The sequence below is a fragment of the Myxine glutinosa genome, chromosome 4 (assembly GCF_964187855.1).
Source record: "Myxine glutinosa chromosome 4, kmMyxGlut1.1, whole genome shotgun sequence".
NCBI lineage: Eukaryota > Metazoa > Chordata > Myxini > Myxiniformes > Myxinidae > Myxine > Myxine glutinosa.
In genome coordinates this window covers 180,563,279-180,587,592 of record NC_136264.1, presented here as the reverse complement: position 1 = coordinate 180,587,592, position 24,314 = coordinate 180,563,279, and the positions used below count along the sequence as shown (strand labels likewise).

Sequence of the window (24,314 nt, the reverse complement as noted above, 5' to 3'; positions counted from 1 at the left end):
GAGTATCCTTGGGCAATGATTGCATTGCCTTTCTATGGCTGGTACACACGAGTAAGTGTGTGGTACCATGAAATGGGGTGAATAGGGACAGCAAGGTGAATAGGGACACAAACTGAAAAAAAGTTCGGAAACTTTTTTCGCTGAAAATTGATAACCATACCGATTTGTTGATATTTGGGTTGAAAGTGTTCTCCTGTTTTTTTTAAAAAGCAACTTATAGTCCCTATTAACCCCATATATGGGTTAAATAGGAATAAATAGGATTTTTATGGCTGTCCCTATTCACCCCGTTTTACGGGTGAATAGGGACAGTCACTAATACAAAAAAATAATAATCAAGAAATAGGGACAGTTTGGAGAAACTTTTTATCCCATATTTTTTTTCATTGCCACCGTGGTTTATATTATGGGTGCATATTATGTGCATCCATCTGAGCTATCAATTTAGCAATAAGTTGGAAACTCAGGATTGTTTCTTGATTATTATTTTTTTGTATTTTGCCAACAAGGCAAACATGAAGACCAAGGAACCAAGGAGCTTTCCAAAGAAGTCGGACATAAAGTGGTGGAGAAGCACCATTCAGCAGAGGATTATAACAAGATTTCAAAATCACTCATTATCCCTTTGAGTATGGTAAAATCCATCATTAAGAAGTGGAAGACAGATCATACCACAGAGACTCTAACCAGATCAGGTCGCCCATCCAAACTCAGCAGCCGGACAAGCAGGAAACTGGTTCGGGATGTCACTGCAAATCCACCAATGACTTAGAAAGATCTGCAAGGCTCTATGTCCGAGATGGGGATCAGTGTTCATCAATCAACAATATCCCTTCACAAAAATTGTCTCTGTAGATTGGTAGCAAGAAAAAAGCCATTACTGAAAATGATGCATCTAAAAACTTATATGGACTTTGCATAAAAAGCATCTTAATGATACTGTAGGCATGTAGAGAAACATTTTGTGGTCAGACGGATCAAAAATTGAAGTTTTTGGTCTAAATTCAAAGCGTTACGTCTGGCACGAACGTAACACTGCACATCACCCTGTCAACACCATCCCTACTGCCATGCATGGTGGTGGCAGCATCATGTTATGGGGCTGCTTTTCACCAGCAGGTACTGGCAAGCGTGTCAGGATAGAAGGGACAATGGACAGTGCAAAGTACAGGAGAATCCTTGATAAAAACATGCTCGAGTCAGCCATGAATCTGAAACCGATTAGGAGATTCACATTTCAGAAGGACAATGATCCAAAGCTAAATCCACACTTGAGTGGTTGAATAAGAAGAAAATAAATGTCCTTGAGTGGTCCAGTCAAAGTCTTGATTTGAACCCAATTGAACATTTATGGCGAGACTTGAGAATTGCAGTCCATCGACGATCCCGATCAAACTTGACAGAATGAGAGCAATTTTCACTTGAAGAATTGGCAAATATTTCACCATCTCACTGTACAAACTAGTAGAGACCTACCCACAAAGACACATAGCAGTCATTTCTGCAGAATATGCTTCCAACAAGTACTGACCTACGGGGCTGAATACTTTTGCAACCAGTGAATTTTGATTTGTACATGTTTTTGCAGGTATTCCTGACAAGTAAAGTCCTTTTTGACTTGAGGTCCTAGCACGATGATAATACATGCTGAGAAGGAAACCAAACAAACATTCATAGTTTCCCATAGTCTCAGTGCAATGCTTCTGGTTGCATGAACTTCGCATCAGCTTCAAGTTGATCAACTCGGGAAGGTGAAATTGCATGCTTGGATGAATTTTATCATTTGACTTTCACTCTACCTCCAAGTGGTGTATAAGATATGCCAACGCATGGTTATGAGAACATTTGACTATTACTCTACCTCCAAGTGGTGTATGAGACATGCCAATCATGGTTATGAGAACATTTGACTTTCAGTCTACGTCCAAGTGGTGTATGATCGATGCCAACTCGTAGTTATCAGGGTATTTTGTGATATCGTGTTTTATGTAAGTTTCCATTGACACAAAGTTATCTTCTCCATAACTGGTTGTGAAACACACATGACATCATTCATCACGTGCGCATTTCAGGCGGATCATGGGCAAGATATAACACTGCTTTCACAAAAGTTATTTCAAAATTCTCTGAAGCTGCATTTGCTGCTTACAACAGTGATTTATATTTTTGAAATAAGGACAGAGACCCAGTTGCATAAAGCTTAAGCATCTTAAGGAAATCCTGGTTGCTTGCATAAAACATCCTCAAAGGAAAGATTTAAGGATTTACTTAATAGTCCGGCAGATATGTGAAGAATTGTGGTAGAATTGTGCCTTTGATGATACAAGCATGAAACTTGGCACACAGTTAGGGCATACCCTTACAGTGAAATTTGGATGTAGGGGCATTCCAGATTTCTCCTTGGCCCAAAATGGCGGCCATTTTACAAAATGGCGGCTAAGAAGGACATATTTACCTATTATTTCAGACTTGTCATTTGTGCTGCTATTGAAACACAATGTAATGAGCATATTATAAATTGTCATGTACATGCTATGCAATACCTTCATACTGGGTTCAAAATTGGAATCTACGGTGGCCTATAAGGGGCAGAACAAATGGTTTACCATTGCAATAGACAGGACTGGTCTAGCGGTTTAATTATTTAACTTTGCATGACTATCTGATTTCTCCTGGGTGTAATTTTGGTTCAATACCTTTATATGAACAACTTTGATGTAGCTTTATGAACTTTCCTATCATAGACTAGGTGACTATAAGGAACAATGCAAGGCTAGTGAAAAGTTACGAAAGCGAATTACTATATTTATGATAATAATGTATGTATTTCTTTTTCAGATGATAACTCGACTGCACTGCACCTTCGCTCATTGACTGTAGTAGCTACCTAGATTTGGTTCCCAATTTGTATATTGATTGGATGGTGGTGGTGGATAATGCTTAATTGACAATGGCCAACAAAAATTTCAAGCTATTAGACCCCCAAAGCCCTAGTACATCTGGAACAAACATGCCTTATCTGACAGATTGGGAGAAGTGTGTGTTATGTCAGGAGGTCACCGATGAGGCCCTTGCCTGTCCAGCTGATTCCAAGCGAACCACAGGGTCCGGATACCAAACTCTTGCAGATTATCTCCTCACCTTCAGCCAGATGGGCTGCCTGCCAAAATCTCTAGAACTGTCCCGCCTGGACGATGGTGAAGGTATCCAGTCAACCTTCCAGAGCCACAAGGCTAAGTGGCATGATTCATGCAGACTGAAATACAACAAAACTGAACTGCATCGGGCACAAAAAAGAGAAACGTCTAGTGAAGAAACCGCAAGTGTCTCAAGAAAGTACACCCGTCACAGAGTACATGTAGACCACACACAGCCACAGCCTGAAAAGTGTTTCTTTTGTGACAAACCAGCGGGTACTAATTCTCTGCGAAAAGCTTCCACCTTCGACCTCGATAAACATGTCAGGACAGCTGCCCTGAAACTAGGAGATCAGGCACTTCTTGCTAAACTGAGTGCAGGTGACCTTATAGCACAAGATGCACAGTACCACGTGAAGTGTCTGGTGTCACTTTATAACAAAGCAAGGGCCACAAGCACAACACTGAATGAACAAGATGATATCAATCACGGTATAGCACTTGGAGAGCTAGTGTCCTACATCGATGATGCCCGCACAGATGCTCTTGTGACACCAGTGTTCAAGCTGGTAGACCTAGCAAGACTATACACCACCAGGCTGGAACAGCTTGGAACAGTCTTGACCAGGCGTGTCCACTCCACCAAACTCAAAGATCGAATCATGACATATTTTCCAGACCTAGAGGAGCACATGTCCGGTCGAGATATTCTGCTTGCTTTCAACCAGGATGTTGGCTCAGCCCTTCAGAAGGCATGTGATCACGACACTGACAGTGATGGAGTTTGTCTTGCTAGAGCCGCAAATATAGTTCGTAGAGACATGTTGAAAATGAACTCAACATTTAGTGGTTCATTTGAAGCCCACTGCCAAGAACATTCGGTACCTAATTCGCTTGTATCACTAGTTTCTATGATCTTGAATGGTCCTAACATCCAAGAGCAGTCAAGCCACTCGTCGGTATCAACACCTACTCTCACAATCTCACAACTCCTTATGTTCAACAGTTACTCACGCCGCAGAGAGAGTAGCAGTACTACCACGTCCACGAGGCACAGTCACAATCGGGAGACTCCCCTGCCTGTGTACCTGGGCACCCTTATCCACACAAAGACTCGAAAAAGAGACCTGGTTGATACTATGTTCAACCTGGGTCTCTCGATCTCCTATGACAGGGTGCTTAGCATCTCCACGGACTTGGGGAACAGAATCTGCCGTTTCTTCCAAAATGAGGGTACAGTTTGCCCCCCTGAGCTAAAAAGTGACCTCTTCACAACTGGGGCAGTGGATAACATTGATCATAACCCCAGTTCAACAAGTGCCCACGACTCCTTCCATGGCACTGGCATTTCACTTTTCCAGCACCCAAATAGCGATAGCCGTGGAGTTCAACGGGTAAACCCAGATGACACATCAACAACAGATGCACACCTGCCACAGTCATACACCATCGTACCTCCTGTTGTTCTGGGTAAATGTGACCCACCTGTACCCAAGCTAGCGGGTCCCAACAAAAGCAACTGCCAACTCATCCCTGAAGCAATGCAGATTGAGTACAGGTAACTGATTATTGTGTTTGAACTGTGGACAGTTATATGTGTACCTAAATAACCAAGACTTGTTAACTTGTGTGGACTTGTTTGTTCTTAATTGTGTTCATTATCTTGCATTTTGACAGGTGGCTGGAGCAGATGGAGAAGACAGTGCTATCTGACACACCACTTAAGGGAGACGAGACAGTATCATGGGCTGGATACCATGCCAGCAAGCAGTCTATTCCAGAAGAACCAGAGTGTAGTGTGGCCTTAACTTCATTGCTGCCTCTCTTCTATGACCAGGCAAAATCTGTGGCAATGATTCGTCACTCCATGGATGTCATCAAGAAAGCAATCGATATTCTGAATCCAGGTCAGATCCCTGTAATCACACTTGATCAGCCACTGTACACACTTGCCAAACAGATCCAATGGAGATGGCCAGAAACACACGGAGAAGATCACTTCGTCATGGTCTTTGGTGGACTCCATATTGAGATGGCAGCATGGAAAACCCTCGGTGACCTTCTGGATAGCAGTGGGTGGACAGGCGTTCTGATGCTTGCAGGGGTTGCTACAAGTGGTACTGCTGATTCCTTCCTGAAAGTGACCCATGTGACACGCACACGACGAGCACACCAAGTCACAGCCAGTACTCTCTATCTTCTCCTGAAGGAAGCCTACAGCCAGTACACCAGTGGACTAGATGAGGGACAGGATACGATACCACTAGATGACTGGTGCGGTGAACAAGCCAATGCAAGTCCACAGTTTCAGTTCTGGTTCCTAATTATGCAGCTAGAACTGGCAGTCCTGATCTATGTGAGATCCGTCCGTGAAGGAAACTTCCAACTGTACACTGATGCTCTGACCAAGCTTGTACCATGGTTCTTCGCCTTGGGACATACAAACTATGCCAGGTGGATCCCAGTTCACTTGCGCGACATGGTGACACTTGCAACAAAGCATCCAACTGTATACGCACAGTTTCTGGCAGGAAACTTCACCATGAAGAAGACTACACGTGCATTCTCTGCCATAGCCTTAGACCAGGCACACGAGCAAAATAATGCATTGGTGAAAGGTGATGGAGGGGCTGTAGGTCTTACGGAGAATGCTGCAGCTTTGCGCCGATGGATGGTGTCTGGTCCAGAGATGGCCAAACTGATCTATAAGTTCGAGGCCACAACAGAAAAAAGAATTAGGAAAACTGAACTAAAACACCATGAACAGACAAAGCACACGCAGGTAGCCTTTGCTCGAGATGTGAGAGCACTCACCCGTGTCATAGGAGAGATGGGGAACCCATTCTGTGACGACAGCAAAGATCTCTTGGTGCTAGACAGCAGAGACCTGGCAGACCCAGCAGTCATCAACACCCTTTACCAGATCGAGAAGCTGGGAAAAGAACAGTATGACACATATGTGAACGAGAGGCTTGTACATCAGACAAAGCCTATCACTGACCCAATAAAAAGAAACAATCTCCCTCTCTTCAGCCAACCCCCAGTCAGAGAGAAGTCAAGAACAGAGTTGAAGGTGGTATCTCTGAAGAATGACTGCGTTCTGTTCTCCAGGCTGTTTATTGCATCCCAGACACGGAATGGAGATCTTGATGAATTCTTTGCACATGAAAACCAAGCTTGTCCCCCTGCATTGTCACAAATGGGCAAAATCCGGCTTGGAACCAAGTCTGATCTGGTTGGGTGCTTAGAAGATCTGATCACCTCACGGGAAAATGATGATGTAAGCCCCCCTGTTGAAGTCATGATCCTGGATGGAGCAGCCATCATGAACATGCTGGCACCTCGTAATGCGAAGACCTTCTCTGAGTATGCATCACTAGTATTCTTGCCATACATCACATCTCAGACACAAAATAAGAGCAGGGTTGATATTATCTGGGATGAATATTTCCCAGACAGTTTGAAAGCCGACACCAGGAAGACGAGGGGTAAAGGCACCAGGAGACGAGTTGAGCCATCTAGTTCCATCCCTCGAAACTGGCAGGCCTTCCTTCGCATAGACGAGAACAAGGTGGAGTTGTTTGACTTTCTAGCAACGAGGATAGAAAACATTGAGACTGACAAGCAAATCGTCACCACAAACCACAAAGAAGTTTTTTGTACACAGCCACGAGATGTTACTGGTCTTTCCCCGTGTAGTCACGAGGAGGCAGATACAAGGATACTACTCCATGTCCAAGATGCAGTCAGACAGGGCTATACCAAGGTGTCAATCCGCACAGTGGACACAGATGTTTTGATCCTTGCAGTGGCAGCAACTGGATATCTTGACATCGATGAACTCTGGGTTGCTTTTGGCACAGGGAAGAATTTCAGGCACTTGGCAGCTCACGAGATGGCTGTGGCACTGGGACCAAACAAGTGCCGAGGGTTGCCATTCTTCCACGCCTTTACTGGGTGTGACACCGTGTCCTGCTTCGGCGGAAGGGGGAAGAAAACAGCATGGGAAACATGGAAAGCCTATGATGAGGTCACCTCAGCTTTCTGCGCACTGGCTGCCACACCAACCATTTCAACTGCAAATGACAACATGGATCCACTGGAGCGTTTTGTTGTTCTGCTCTACGATCGAACAAGCAGCCAGGAACATGTTAACGATGCCCGCAAGCATCTCTTCACCCAGACTGGTAGATCAATAGAGGCTATCCCACCAACGCAAGAAGCCCTCAGACAACACATCAAGAGAGCTGCCTACCAAGCCGGCTTTTGTTGGGGCCAGATGATGATTTGCGCACCTGAGCTCCCATCGCCAAGTGAATGGGGTTGGAAACAGAGTAATAACGGCTGGGGGATATATTGGACAACCCTCACAGAGGCAACTGAGGCATGCCGACAATTGATTAGATGTGGATGCAAGAAGGGTTGCAGGAAACAGTGCAAGTGTGTTAAGGCCGCACTCCAGTGCTCAGCTCTGTGTCACTGTGCAGGGGAGTGCACACGATAGTATACAGGAGGAATAACACACCTGTTACATATACACAAACATGTGGAAGACTGTTTTGTAGACTGTTTTATAGTGAAAGTCACTTCCACAGCGTTAATGTGGCATTTTCACTTCATTTCCATTGTGTTTCTGGAGTTTGCTCAAAATAGCTCAAAAAGTAATTATTTTTGTAAAGAATAAGGACCAAATAAATGTTATGTGAGTTTGTTGACATTTAATTATGATCTTACAACCTGTTTACGTGAAAAAAACATCATAGGTGTGCTTGAGCAATAAGTAAATCTAGTTTTATAGACATCGGTACTGTGTATCTTATTATCCGTAAACGGCCATTTTTAAAATGGCCGCCATTTTGTCCCTAGGAAAAGATTTGAATGCCCCTATATCCAAAAATCTTCCTAGTAGTATGCTCTATCAGTGTTCAAAATTTCATGCTTGTATCACCAAAAGCACAATTTTTTCACATATCTGCTGGGCTAAAATATCTCCTTAAGTTTCCACTTAGGGACACCCTTAAATTAAGTATGGTGGCATATATGAATATTCCGTAAGTTTTTCCTTAAACCTCCCTTAAACTCAAGGCAGCCCCCTTCTCGCCACCTTCTCCTCCCTCCCCCCCCCCCCCCCCCCCACCCACTTACTCTAAAAGATCGAGGCTCATGGAAGAGCAATGTAACAGAGGGTATGCACTGACAATAGGATAGCAGGGGAACTCTTGGACGTAGTAATCAAGGGATTGAACAAACTGGAAAATAGAACAGAGAGTAGGGAAGGAAGCGCTGGGACCTGCAAGTAAGAGGGTTAGATAATGGTGGTAATAGAGATTGATTGCTCTTCATGACATGACCTTTTGTTATCTCTTCTCACACAGGTCACACTTCTTTCCTTCAAACTAGAGGCCGAGTTCACTTTCCTGGACTACATCAAAGGCGGGTAAGAGACGAAGCTAGCTAAAGGGGAGTTTTCTTGAAGCTTTCTGCTTGATATTTTCTGTGAATTATATAATTAGTTCAATAATTCCTGGAAATTTATGATGGTATCAGGAAATATGTCGAGTAAACGGGTTTCACAGATATAGAGCACTTGCTTTTGAGATTTCTAGTCTGGGTTCGATTCCCAACCCAACAATGTATTATAGCTATATTGTGGTTAGTGTAACATGGCTCATGTGTTTCGAGTAGGGTTGATGGCCATGTATCAGGGATCTGTCAGAGTAAGTCGTTTTGTTACAAGTGATGCTGAGGAGGCAGCACATGTAATTTATAGACTACATAGTCATGATAAGATTGTATGTGTAAACACGTCTTGTTAGTGCATGGGGCCAGGCGAGGACTTCCGGACATAAAAAGGTGCAACGGGTGCACTTAATTCACACTCCAAAAGGACCGATCACAATCTGTCTATCCGGTGCACCACAGTCCATGGTGGCATACTCTACTGTAGAGCCCAGAAGAGGTAAAGCATTTTTTAAAATTGGGGCTGCCCCCGTGGGTGGGGCAGTCTGGAGGGGGGCAACTCCCACAAGTCGCAGGCACCCAATGACTGGACCAGCCACAGGAAAGGGCGGCCCAGAGTATGAAGGGAGGGCTGGAGGAGTTGGAATGGAACCTTTGGACAAAGAAGATTGCTCTCTATTTCTGTCACTTATCGCCTTTGGCTTTCTTCGTCTCTGACTCGGTCTCTCTCACTGGCTCTCTTCGTCTCCCACTCTATTCAGCTCTCGATCTTCATCTTGGGCACTCTGCTTTGTCATAGCAACAGGGAAGACTGTTCTCTGGAGAAGTGGATGCCACCTAAAATTCCCTCGCATCCACTGCATTGCTCCTACATCCTCCTTGTTACCAAGCTGCACCATCGCCCTGCACACAACTCATTGCACTTAAGGGAAATCCTCGCCTTCATTTCCCCATCGTTGTAGTGATTCCGTTTTGTGTTGCGCCGAGTGGGATTAGGATTGTCCTTTAGTCATCCTTATAGATAAGTTTGCATGTCCCCACATCCATCTTTTGCGTCTGTCGACTCGTCTGTCCACCTGCATGTCCTGTTTTCCCAATACTCATTATAAATAAACCATTATAAAAGTAAAAAACGTTTTCCATCCTTCTGCCTCCCATGTGTGTTGCCATCAAAATTCGGTATATTTGGTCGACCTTGGGGAAAGGTAAATTTGTAGATAATTAAATCAAATACAGCAGTTAACAACCGTTCGCCCGATCTCGGGACACACTAGATGGTATTCATAGAATACTTACCCCGCGCAGTCAACTTGGTGCGAGCCAACTCTTCTGTTTTTAATGGGTATTTTTCTTTTATCCAATATGGCTGCCTGACCACGTGACCGATGACATCATAAATGTACATTCTCCGATAATATTGTTGTGTAGATCATGCTCAATAAATTTCAAACTGATCGGACTAAGCGTTGTACTTGTCAAATTATGATGTCATAATTTTGGCACCGTTAACATTGTTAACACCATATCGTTAAAGTTAACATCGTCATCGTTAACAACACCTATTCCCCATATGGGGTTCTTTACAATGAGCCACGTTTCAATTTTTTCCATGGAGCGATTTCAGAGATATGAAGGTGCAACCTTTTTTGTTTTTTTCCAAGATGGCGCCTGTATCATGTGACCTATGATGTCATAATTATTATTAAATAATTCTACAAAAGGAGGCGCTCCTGTGGTGAAAATTTCATGTCCGTCAGACCAACAGTTGCAGAGAAAAAAAATCATTCTGCTCAGTTCAAGCATTCTACTTGTCGATTTGTGACGTCATAATGAAGGCATCTATTACGTCATCATTAACATGTCTTATTTACAATGGGGAGTACTTGACAATGAGCCATGTTTCAATTTTTTTTCCATGGAGCGGTTTCGTAGCTATAGAGGTGTACAGTTTTACCAAGTTTGAGCCCATACCACATGAATTACGACGTCATAATTATCACTAAAATATACAACACGAGGAGGCGCTTCTATGGTGCAAAATTCCATGTCAATCGGACCAACGGTTGCCGAGAAGATGAATTTCAAAAATGCAGACACACACGTACGACATACGTACAGATGCACCCGATCACTTAACCCCACTCTGCTTCGCGAGTGCAGGGTAGATATCCTGGTGTAGACGGCCCATGTTAACGGAGGCTGGCTGATGTGACGATATACATAAAATATTTACATTATACACATACACCCTGGTGTTGTCCCTGTGTCAGCCTCACTGCTTTCCTCACCTTCCTCCTCCACCCCCACCCATCTTCCTTCCCATGTAAAATTAAGTCTATAAACTAGGACCAGATGTCCTCCTGTGTCAACGCTCCTCGTGTATCCTTGTATGGGTATGACGAATTGAGTTTGTCATTGTAGATATTGGCGAACTACTGGAATTTGTTGTTTGAGTTTCTGTTCATGTTGTTGTTGTGGAATTATGTTTGCTCTTGAACAAAGGCGATGCCAGATGTTCGTACTTATGGTCTCAGCGCATAACACGAATGAGCAAGTCTTCAAAAAGAGTGGCAGATTTGAGAGGATTTCAGTGACCTTGCAGTTTCGGCCACAGAGCCACACTTTTGGCAATATTCCCCATACCCTGATATTGTCATCATCTGCTTGTCCCGGTGAATGGGTTTGTGTCTTAGCCAAGTCATTGGCTCTCGAATTGAAATATACTGCAGGATGTTCCCATTGAGGACTTAGCCCATGATGTTGGGATCTCAGGTTCAAATCCCATACGCCGATGTCCATGCTCTACATGTTTGTCATATCTGTAGAAACTCCTCCATAAATTAGTCTTAAATCGCTTTAAAAAAAGAAAATGAAATATTGCTCCGTATTTGGAGCAACAAAAACTTGGAAGCTGGATCCAATTCCAATGGTAAATGAATCTAAACTAAACAAGTACAGATACATTTAAAGTACACCGCCCCCATGCCAAATAAATAAATAACATCCTCCAGCGCGCGGCATTGCCGGGGCGCCCCAGGCGCCTGGCGATGCCGCTGTGCAGCACATAGAGTTGGTATTGGGAGGGAGAGGTGTATAATAACTGATTGATTAATTGCATAATTAAAATCAATAAATAAGAATCATAAAATAAATTCTTAATCAATTGGCTAAGAGCATACCTCAACCACCAGTGTTTCATCGGAAGCGATAACTTTTTGAAAAGTAATTAAATAAGTCATTAATCGAAAAAATTAATAATTAATTGATTAATTGATTAATCACCAATTCAAAAATATCCTTTATAGCCAAATCACTTGGTCATTGTCATGTCCAAATACCAGCTTCCCAGCTCAAAAGGTGCCTGAGATAATGCCCAGAAGAGTAAGAAAATAAATAAGTGATTAATACCAAAAGTAAATAAATAATAATCGTAAAATAATCAAATTATTAATGAACTGGCCAATAGAATACCTAAACCACCACCGTTTCATCTTAGTCTGTAACTTTTTAAAAATTAAGTTATTAATCAAATAATTAAATAATTAATCGATTAATTGATTAATCAATAAATCAAAAATAGCCTTTACAGCCAAATCACTTGGTCATTGTCGTGTCCAAATATCAGCTTCTTAAAAGATAATGCCCAGATATAATAAACAGAGATAATGCCCAGAAGAGAAAGGAAATAAATAAGTACTTAATTAATCGATAATAATTCATTGATTAATCAAAAAACAAAAAATACCGTTTTGCCAAAGCACGTGCTCATAATTGTGCCGAAATTTTAGCTTCCAAGCTCAAAGGATGGCTGATATATCGCCGGGACAAACAAGAAAGAAAGAAAGAAAACAAGAAAACAAGAAAACAAACAACAGGAGTGAAAACTGAATACTCCCTTTCGGCGTGCGTCCTCACCGGGTCCCCTTCGGTGCCCGGCGATGACGTCATGCAGCTCTGGAGATGGAATATGAAAGGGGCGACGCACAATAACTCAAATGTGAGCATGTTGCATTTTGCTGGAGATAGGAGGATATTACATTAGATTTGCTATAATATCAGCCGAGGTCTCTCTGATATGATATATGGCCATTCATTCATGGGACATCATGAAGCATCATGAAGTCTCTCTGATATGATATATAGCCATTCATTCATGGGACATCATGAAGCACCTCCACAGTACTTGCGCAGCAGTACGTGATACTCCTGATGCAAGGAAATCGACTCTACTGTATGTCTGACTCGTACAGGAAATTTGGAAGTGCCCAATGTAGCAGCACAGTTTTTATGACAAATCCTGTTGCAAAGTCCACAAGTGAATTTGAGCAGATGAAACAACTGACTCAACTTCTCTACAATATCGCTCATTCAATGCACCCACCGCCCTCCCATGCCTCCTCCCCCCAAGCCCTCTCCTTCCCACAGATCTCCCGATGTCCCTGCCCTCAAATGTTGTGTTTGTGTGCTTCCCTTTCTCTCCCCATCTTGTCTACCGCTCCCCTTATTATATACTTTGAGTGTCTGTTTGATTTTTTTGTGTGATAAATGTTAGCTCTTTCACGATTCTCGATTCTGTATACAATATGACTTTCCCCGATTGTGTCTGGGATCAAATCTCGATCCAACAACACCATATGAAAAACATGGACCTTTCATAGAAAGATTCACATCAATAGCACAGTGGGGAGTTTGCTCTCTGCACCATGGCAGTTGGGACTGTTTTGCTTTTGTTTCTTTGCAAAAGGTCAGCCAGGCCTTGATGCCGAACGCCGTGTGATCTCGGGTATGGATTTTGAAGAAGGCGGTGGAATGTGTGTGGACTTCATTGCTTCCGAAATGAAATGCATTCACTTGTGTGCAGTCAATACCTTCCTTCATTTACCACCTTTCATGGCTTTACGTTATATGGTAGAAGTCTTATGAAACTCCATCAGCCAAAGAATGAAACTAATGAGGTGTCTATAAGAAATGGAGCAGGTGTATGTCCAGCCACTCACTAACTCACGTGACTACATGGCTCTTAATTACCCTCGCCTGAGGAGAGTGTATTGTATTCGAGTCCGTTTGTTTGTCTGTTTGTTACTTGTCCAAAAATTTTTTTTGCCAAGTATATTGATCACTCTGGCTTGTGTGTGTGTTTGTGGGTTTGTGGTTGTCTGTACGCTCACTTATACTTGCCTACAGGCCACAATTTTAAACCGATCTTCACGAAACTTCACCAAATGGTAGGGTTCATGGTCCGACAAAATTCTATATATTTTTGAGGTCAAAAGGTCAACATAGACCAAAGGCCAACCACTTTTTTTCAAATTTCTAAAATCCTCAATTTTCATCCGATTTACTCGAAATCAGAATCGGATTTGCATATCAGCTTGCTGAAACCAACCACCAACTATTTTGAGGTCAACATAGGCCCAAAGGTCAACATCGGCCAAATTTCAAAAATCCTCAATTTTCATCCGATTTACTCGAAATCTGAATCGGATTTGCATATCGGATCACTGAATTCAACCACTAATTATGTTTGAGGTCAAAAGGCTGCTCTACCAAGTGCCGTTCTACTTTGTTCTGTTTTGCCAAGTGTCGCTCTGGGAGTGATTTTTCGTTTGTTTGTCTGTCTTTGCTTCTCCGCACAGAATAAATATAATTTTCTCTGCAACCGTTGGTCTGATTGACAGGATGTTTTCACCATATGTGCCACTCCACCTGTAGAATTTTTCATGATCATTATGACGTCATAGGTCACGTGGTATGGGCGCCATCTTGGAAAACCAAAAAACGTAGGACCTATATCCCCGAAGGCGCTGCATAGAAAAAAATTGAGACATAGCTCATTGTAAAGAACTCTCCATGGGGAAAAAAATATGTTAATGATGATGTCATAGCTGCCTCCATTATGATGTTATAATTCGACAAGTACAAAACTTCATCTGATCAAGATGAAATTTCTTGAGCATCATCTAGGGATAAATAGGAGGGAAAAAAATAATGATGACGTCATCAGTGAAGTGGTTTGGCCGCCATATTTGTTTTAACACAAAAGCCTTTAAAAAACACTGAAAACACATCCTGGCATGGGTCTGCAATCTCTGATTGCTCTTTCTAGTTATGTACTGTTTGAACGTCAGTTGCACCGTGACTGTCCATTAATTACATACTTTTGGAACGTGTCTTTTCAACCTTTAGACTACTGAGATCCCTTAGACCTTTAAAGACCTTTTAGACATTTTAGACCCTTTGGAAGCCTTTCGACATTTACATTATTTCGACCTCTTAAACCCCAATATACCTATAGACCCATTAAGAACCCATACCAGCATACCATGCTTTAGAACCCTAACATCCTTTAGACTCTTTGAACCCTAAGACAACGTTAGACCCTTTGGAACCCGAAGACCATTAAGACCCCATTCAACCCTTTATACCCCTGAGACTCCAAAGACAATTTAGACACCTTATACCTTTAAGACACTTTTGACACCTGTAGAAACCTTCAGCCTTTAGACTTTTAGACCCCTTGACCCTTTCGACCCCAAGGACCCTTTAGACCCCAAAGACACTTTCGACCTTTACACCCCTTAAGTCCCTTGACACCGTTTAGACGCCTTACACCATTCATACCCTTTAGACATGTTAGACATCTTTGGACCCCTTTAGACTGACCATTTACAGTTTCAGACGCTTTAGATCTTTATAGACACTTTAGGTACTTTAAGACCTTTTAACATATACATCCTTTAGAAATTAGACATTTTAGACCTTTTCAACCTTAACCACGAGTAGAACAGACCCTTAAGACCATTTATAACCTTTTAGACGCACACCACACAAACGTGTGTGTGTGTGTGTGTGTGTGTGTGTGTGTATATATATATATATTGTTGCGGATCTGCCGCCGGTCTTCTCCCCTTACCAAGGGGGGATTAGTCCCCTTGTCTTTGAGTGGCCTGGCGGGACCCGGGACCTATGACGTCCCTCCCGGACAGCGCGAAATAGGGTATTAGGACTAGAATTCACTATGACCTAATTACACGTGCTGCCCTGAAACGAGGAAATAAGCCCCACACGAACCACGCGTGTTGAGACGCCAAGCAGTGCGTACACGCGATCCGTGCCGTTTAAATGGAGAATCCGGTTCTAGCGATCTTATTCCCGCCACGCTTAGTCAATGGATAAATCACAAAAGCGGTCGAATTGGAAAAAGGAATAACAGGTTTATTTACACTATTCACAATGGTTCAGAGAAAAAGGGGACACAGTGCAGCCTTAAACAGTCTTACTTACTACCCAGGACAAACGGGCCCGTTTCACACACACACACTCACATGGGGCTTGCAGCTGCAGCATGATGTTCACCACGTCCAGGGATGGCTCCCATGCAGCTCCCTCCGGTCTCCGGCTCGTCCCGTGCAGATGGTAAGAAGAGAAGGCAGGAGCTCTCCGCATGTCGTTTGGACGGACAGGGTTATTACGGGGTGATTTGGTAGGGAGCGTTACGGGGTTATTACGGGGTGATTTGGTAGGGAGCGGACTTCGGCGGTTAATCACTGGCAGGTTTATCCGCGTCTACTCGCGTGGCTGAAGTAGGCGCTATTCGCCACCGGCGCGTCTAGCTGCAGCCGTGTACTTGGATCGCCAACGCCTCTTCTTCTCCTCTTCTCTGGCGCATACGTTATACCACAAGGTACAGTTCAAAACCTCAAAGCGAGCGATGCGAGTCAAGTTCTCCTCAATCAGTCCTCCTCAATCATGCCGCTAGAGCCCTGGTTGGCTAGTGGCTCTTACCGTCATCGCCTCTGACGCTCCGCCTTGACGACGACCCCACCCCGACCCCGCGCTCGTCCTTCTCAGGCCTACCTCATGTTACTCAACTAGTGAGCGAGCAAAGGGCAGCAAATGCTGCGGGCAACCAAAGCGTAACAACTGAGCAGGCAGCCAAATGGGGCGCGGGATCAATTACGCCCATAGAGGTGGAATTGGAGGGTGAACGCAAAAATGACCGGGACCTAATCTCATGTCTTTACACAACGCAGATATTAATAGGGGAAATGGCCTATACTTACACATACTATGACATAACTAATACTACCAGTGGGCCTACGTGTTGCTCGTGGACTAATTATGGGGCGCAACCCTTTAACCTTTAATGATCAATATGTGCAAATCTCAAAACCATAGCACTGCCCCCCCTCCCTTGCCAGACTCGTCCCGGAGTCGAACCCACGCAGGTGAGAACGACCGGTTTTGAGAAAGGTTCGGGACTAGTTTTAAAATTACGTGTGACACTTAGATGTGGTTTCCCTCTAACATTTAATCTAACACCCTGTATGTGACAGTTTTACAACACTAGATATGTCCCACCTACTGCGTTGTGTAACTAACTAACAGACTCACACCCACAGCTAACCGAATTGCGGAATTGATTCTCAAACTAAACATAAAGCCGGTGGGGAGCATGTTATTTACAACACTAAACTAATTATTTACATCTCTATAACCCAGGACCTGTTCTTTTGTGGAAAGAAATTTGGAGGGGAGAAACAACAGCAATGCACCAATACACCAATACACATAACTGCACAGTTCACCATTTCAAATGTCATATTTGCTGCTTGGCTGCATCTTCTTGCTTCCTACTTCGTCTTCGGTGTGCCATAATAAAACTTAAAGGTCTTCTTTCCTGACACACCAGAATACAAGGTACAAACCGTGTTCGTTTTTATCTGCCAGCAGGGCCAATCTTAGGTGGTCCGACTGCGTGACATCGACGCCACTTAGAACCAGTGGTCCGCAGGTGCAAGGTAACGTTTGCAGCAAATGTCTGCTCAGCAAAGATGCCAGGCCACAGAACGTGTGGTCCATAAGGTGTATTGGTGCAGCAAAAGGTAGCAGGGGCGCCGCACAAGTGTAGCCTTGCGCAGCTGCACAGTTCAAGATTCCTGCACACTCCCCTCCAAAGTGGGTCCATGGGTGGAGAGGAAGACAAAGCACAGTTAGCAGAGGAAAGGATGCAAAGGTACACATCAATACGAGGCAATGCAACATGAGGGGCGCGGGAGAGCGAGCAGAGCAAGCTCGTCCCTAACCGTTCGTAAACCCCCATGTCAGCCTACACTACCCTTGCCCTTCCCTGTATTTACACTTTACAAATTCGTCTCTACATCCTGTCTCCCTTATCCCCCTCTAACCCAAATTCGTCGTCCAATCCCTCCCAAGAAGGAAGAGATGGAATAAACACAATGTCTCATCACGTCGAGATGCGTCTCACCATCCAAATAGTTCACAAAACCTGGTGTGGAGTTCCGTCTCCCTGGTGAGTGGATGTGGATGGTGCGGAGAGATTTCTCATCCTACCTATCCTCTAATAACAATTCACTTAAACTACCCGGGGGTCATGCCCTGCCAATTCGATTGGCCATCGTTACACTATGTGGTTCTAAAAACCAATTCCCATTGACCATCCTGTGATGCCATCCAATTTGGGTCTCACTCCCCAATTTTTCTTACTGTGCCTTTGCACAATTTCGGGGCTGGGTTGTGTGGCTCCACTAGCAGGTCCAACTACCTGCGCACCTCCGCCACTGAAGTCACCACCCGAGCTTACCTTGCTCCTTGCGACTACACTAAATCGGGGAAGGTGCCTCCTGGCTCTCACCCCTCTGATGCCCTCTCTGGCATTGGGCTACCCGGGTCCTTCTCCTGGATCCTCAGGCCCCACTGAACACTACTCTGACTGGCTCCCAGAGCCTACCTGCGGCCTCACCTGGCTGACAGACTACCAGTGGCGGAGTGCCCCAATAACCATACGCACCAACAAAGCCCACACGCCCAGCCATTTCCCCAGACTCATGCACCCATCCAAGCACTTCTTTGCCACTACCTGCACCACAGGTGTCAATATCCAATAATTTACCTAAACCCTCTACCTAACTTTAAACTACCATCCCCGGGTATTCGTGAAGGGGTCCATCTTCCTCCATCCACTCCTCCGCACCATGCTTGCCACACCACTCATTCCACACCAAGCATTCCACACACCAAGCTCTCTTGCACACCTCTTGTGCTCTCATACCTGTTTCCATACACTCCAACACAATTCCATATGTCCTCAATACACCACTCATACACTACCTCTGGTCATTCCAGACCAATGCCTCATTTGCTCAAGCCCATGCACACACAGTAATTCCCATTCAATTCCTCATTTGCTCAAGCGCAAGACGCACCCACAATTTCTCCACACTACTACCCACACAAAGCATCATCTAACTAACTACTTCCCTCTAAAACTCGTGCTTTCCCATCTTCCCTGACACTAAGCACTCCCTCGTCATTATCATCCTTCCAATCTCTCTACCTCCCCTCTACTTGTCCCAAAGTCACTACTTAAATCTCGTCCCTACCATCATTTCTAAATCCCTAACAATATCCTAGCCCGCCCTCGGCGAGCTTACACTGCCACCCCATAATCTAATGCTCATGTGCCCCCAAAAAAAAACAATGTGAGGGATGGTAGTTCTACCATCCCTCTACACCGGACACCATTCCCCATCACTATGGCTAACTGTCCACTCCACTCGAGCCTCTCGGTGTGGAAATACATTGTCGTCATAGCTCGGCTTTGCAAAGCCGAGCAATGCATGTGGGTGGTTGGTCTATTGTAGGTTGGGTCCGTCCGGCATTTTCGATTCATGGGAGGAGGTTTTGTTGGGCCTAGGTTCCAGGCGCCATCTCTGCGCGGAGCCTTTCGGTCCCCGGCACAATGGCCCGGCCTCCCCCGGTCGGAGCACCGCGCCCGCCTGTGGGCGAAGTTCCGACCTCTCCTACCCCCCCCCCCCCCTCGAACCGTGCTGATCGCCTTTCCCGCCAAGGCGCGGCACCGACCATGCAGGGTGGGGCCCGGCACGAATCGTGCACGCCACTGCGGCAACGATCCCCGCCGGTCCCCGCACCACACAAAGCACCCGTCTCACCGAGGGCTCGCGTCGGCTATTCGTCGCACTACGCGCTAACCCCCCAGTCTGGGTCGATGCTTGAGTCGCATTCTCACACCCACACGCGACCCGCTCCACTCTCGCAAAACGCGGCGCTCCAGCTCCTCTCATACACTACCTGCATTCCATTACTACACTCGCTCTCCACACACGGTCCGGTGTGCACTCGTTTCCCGCACACTCTGATGCACACTCGTTTCCTGCACACTCCGGTGCACACCACTCAGGCGCACTCATGCTGTTCGCACCCTCCATCACACACCCTCGCGCACATCCTGGCGCACTCATACTAGTCGCACACTCCGTTACACACTTCTCTTCCACGCACTCCTCTCATTCACTCTCTCTCATTACATCCTCTGTAACACCCACGTGTGTGCACTCCTGCACACACCCAATCATCACCGCGCACCCTCACGCACACTCTTTTGTTACACCCTCAGTAACAACCACGGGTGTGTACTCTCCCGGTACACATCCACTCAGCGCACACTTACCCATGGGTGTGCACTCTCCTGTTGCACACCTAATCTCACACTCTGGTGTGCACTCCTGCACACTCTCTACCACACGCTCCGGTGTGCATCCTCACACACTCTTCGGCCATCGCTTCACACATACACTCCATTGTGGGTGGGTGGACCAACCACCCACAGTTGAGATCTTGGAGACGGCGGCAGGGATTTTCGAAGCTCCACACGGTCTCCACGTTTTTCGAAGTTAAGTCTGTTCACAATTGTATTTTGTCGAAACTGTATTTATCTTTCGGTGTGTGAAGTTATTGTGTGCAACTTTGGTTGTTTCTCGGTGTTTATCTTTCATAAATTGATCGTCTGTTTGCCGTGTCGCGAGCAAGGCCTTGTACAGTGTGCACTGTACAACCTTGAGGCTTTGTTTTTCTCTCAGTGGTCCGTCGTTTGTGATCCAATAACTTTCGTTCTCTGTATTCCCAGTCTTTTCACCCATAGCCTACTTCCTTGTGTAAATCTCAACTCAAAAAAAAAAAAAAAAAAAAAAAAAAAAAATTTCCTTCTCTGTTCTCATTCGTTTATTCATCCTTATTCGTTCGTTCGTTCTTCGACCACGTGTTTCTCCCCCATTTCCCCAGATAGTTTTCACTCATTAACCTTCAATGTTTACACTTTCCCCTCAAGTTATGTATTCCGTCATATTTTATAACACCTTTTTCTTCTTCTTCTTCTTTAAAAGGCTGCTTTCGACTTGCTCACCAAATCAATTCATCCCAAAAAAAATATCCATCTCCTATAGTGCCTTTGTTCTACATTCCCTAAACTCTCCTGCACTCCATCCTCCATCCAGCGTCCTTAAACGTATTTTTAACTCGAAGGTCACAAGAAACTCATTTTGCAATAAATGTTCGTTTCCCATAAATCGTACACTTTCAAAAATCCAATCTCACCCCTCCCCTCCAAATCTTCCCCATAACCCCTCCCCTCCAAATCTTCCCCATCACCCCTCCCCTCCAAATCTTCCCCATCACCCATCCCTTTCAAATCTCCCCCCTTGCCCCCTCCCTCCTAAACTACTCCCTCACCCCTCCCCGCCAAGACGCCCCCTCGCCCCTCCCCTCCTAGACTCCTGCCTCACCCCTCCCCTCCAAATCTCCCCCATATCCCATCCCTTTCAAATCCCTCCCCTTGTCCCTTCCCTCCCAAACTCCCCCCTCACCCCTCCCCTTCAAATCTCCCCACCCTCATTGCTTCTCAATTTCCCTCCGCTCACTCCCCCTCCTCAAAGCGTCCTCCCCGCTTCTTCCCCCTTCAAACTCTCACCTCCATCTCCCCCAACCTTCTGCCTCGCTCTTCCCCCTCCTCAAATAACACCTCATTGTGGCTCACCCAATCACCATCAAACCTTTTGTCCGCCCCATCCTTCCCTTTCTCCGAGCTATTCTGAAATCTCTGACACACCTTCAACAGCTCTCCCTACCTCTTCCACCTCTTCCACATCTTACCCTACCCCTCCTCCCCCCTGTTCTGTATCTGATGCTCCCCCTTCCTCTTCATTAACGGTATGGACCTCAAACATCCGGGGCCTTCGTTCAAACTTAACTGATCTCTCCATACAGGTTGCTTCTGTCAAACCAGACGTGATCTGCTTAACAGAAACTTTCCTCCTTTATGATGTCTCTGATTCCATAGTATCTCTCCCGGGCTACTCCCTCCTCCGGTATGATAGACCTGAGCCTCGTCCTGGAGGCGGGGTTGCTATCTTTATCAAAAACTCTCTTCCTCACTCGCCCTGCACTGCACTCTCTCCACCTCACCCCCAGGAATACCTCTGGCTACGGCTTCCCCTTCGCTCCCACCTTTTGTTCATATGTGTGTTGTACCGTCCACCAAACAGTGATGACTCCATCTACATCTCGCTGTCTGATGATATGGACAAACTTCTATCTACTCATCCCAACTCTCTCTTCCTCATATGTGGTGATTTCAACTGTCATCATGCCAGTTGGCTGGGTGTGGGTACCTCTCTCACCAGCCATGGCTCCTCAGCAAAGGACTTCTGCGACTCACTGGGACTGACACAATCTGTCAATTTCCCGACCCGGATCTCAGTCAACGGAACATCTTCTCTTCTGGACTTGGTTATGACTAACTTCCCTGAAAATGTCTGCTGCTCTTCTTCTGCTCCGATCGGATCATCTGATCATGTCCTTGTTAAAGTGGACATCTCTCTGACCATCCTCAGGGAGCCTGCTCAGCGTCGACGAGTCTGGCATTTCACTCAGGCCAACTGGCACGGTCTTCAAGCAGCCATCAATCATCTGGACTGGTCTCCCATCTCTACCACCTCTGACATCAACTCATCCTGGGAATTCTTCCAAAGTAAATTGCTCTCTCTCATGCACAGATTTATCCCATCTCGTCTTCAGTTGTCATACCCTTCCTCCCGTCCATGGTACACGGAATCTTGTGGTGAGGCTGTTTCCCAGAAACAACTTGCCTTCGTCTCCTGGAAAGCAAATCCAACGGAAGGAAATCTCATTTCCTTTCACAAAGCCCGAAACAAGTGTGTGTCCACCCTCAGGAGAGCCAGGAAACAATATCTCTCCGTTCTCAAGACCGAACTCTCTTATCTGTCTCCCTCTTCCAAATCCTGGTGGCGTCTGGTCAAATCCGTTTCTGGTGTTTGTTCCCCCTCCATCCCCTCCCTTACCTCAAACGGCTACACAGCTGACTCCGCACGTGAAAAAGCTGAATGCCTCAACTCTGTGTTTGCCTCTAAATCTTGTGTCCCAAACCCATCCCTCTCTGTACCCACCATACCCAGTCGTACCCTGCTGCTCCTGGACTCCGTGTCCTTTCCTCCTGACAAGGTGGAAAAGTTTCTGTCAACCCTCGACTCTGATTCTGCAACTGGACCCGACGGCATCAGCCCACGGGTCCTAAAATCCTGCTCTGCTGCTCTATCTCACCCTCTCTCTGTTCTCTTCACCCTCTCTTTTGCTCAAGGTCAACTGCCATCTGCTTGGAAATCAGCCAACATCACCGCTTTGCACAAAAAAGGTGCAAAAACAGATCCTAGCAACTACAGACCAATCAGCCTTCTCCCAATTATCAGCAAAGTCATGGAATCCATCATTGCTTCTGATATGAAATCTTTCCTCTTCTCCAATGGCTTGATCTCTGATCATCAATTTGGTTTCAGACCAGGTCACTCTACTCTGGACATGCTGCTTCTGCTGTCTCAACAATGGATGGAGGTCCTCAATGCCAAACAGGAAATTAGAGCTGTCTCCCTCGACATATCACGTGCCTTCGACACGGTCTGGCACCCCGCTCTGCTCACCAAACTCTCCTCCTTTGGTATCCATGGAAATCTCCACGCATGGCTGGCGGACTTCCTCTCTAGTCGTCGTCAACGTGTGGCCCTGAATGGGTTTCTCTCATCTCCTCTTCCTGTTCAGGCTGGAGTTCCCCAAGGCAGTGTTCTGGGCCCCGTGCTTTTTCTGGTCTTCATCAATGATCTCTCTGACTCTCTCGAAAATCCTCTCTATCTCTTTGCTGATGACTCCACTCTCTGCCGCTCCATTCCTCTTCCCTCAGATCGGCAATCTGCTGCCTCCTCACTCTCTGAAGACCTGGACAAAATCACAGACTGGTCAAACAAGTGGAACATGTCTTTCAATCCTGACAAATCTCACACTCTTACTATGTCTCTCCGAAAAGATCGACTGGACAACCCTCCCATCTACTTTCTCAACAATCCTCTCCAAGAAGTTCTGTCGCTCAAGATTTTGGGTCTCACTATCTGCCATGATCTTTCTTGGGAAAACCACATTTCCAAGCTGGCCTCCAAAGCCAGTCGCCGACTGGGCATCCTCCGTCGTGCGAAGTCCTTCCTCGGCACACCTGAGCTCCTCACCACATACAAGGCTTTCATCCGCAGCTCAATGGAATACTGTTCTCCCCTATGGGCCGGTGCTCCTGCCTCACACCTAGCTCGGCTTCACGCTGTTGAAACCAAAGCTTTCAGAATTATTGGAATCTCCCGCGATGAAGCTATCTCTGAGGGCCTTTCACTCACTCACCGCAGGCAGGTAGGTGGTCTTTCTGTCTTCTACCGACTCCTCTCCGGCCTTGCACCCCCAGCTCTCTCTGTGCTCTGTCCCCCAAATATTCCTACAGGTCGCACAAGATCTGCCAGCAACCCTCTGATGGTTAAACTGCCGAAATCTCGGCTCTCCGCTCACCTT

At 45.6% G+C, this 24,314-nt stretch overlaps 1 protein-coding gene across 2 annotated transcripts in view; it reads left to right on the top strand.

Annotated features, from left to right (window-relative positions):
• CPNE9 (copine family member 9) overlaps positions 1–24,314 on the top strand; it is a 231,400-nt gene that overhangs the window by 139,700 nt on the left and 67,386 nt on the right. For both annotated transcript variants that reach the window (XM_078776757.1, XM_068114055.2), the window contains one exon: positions 8,513–8,574. In XM_078776757.1, coding sequence (XP_078632883.1) covers positions 8,513–8,574 — 62 coding nt within the window. The remainder of the gene's footprint in view (positions 1–8,512; positions 8,575–24,314) is intronic.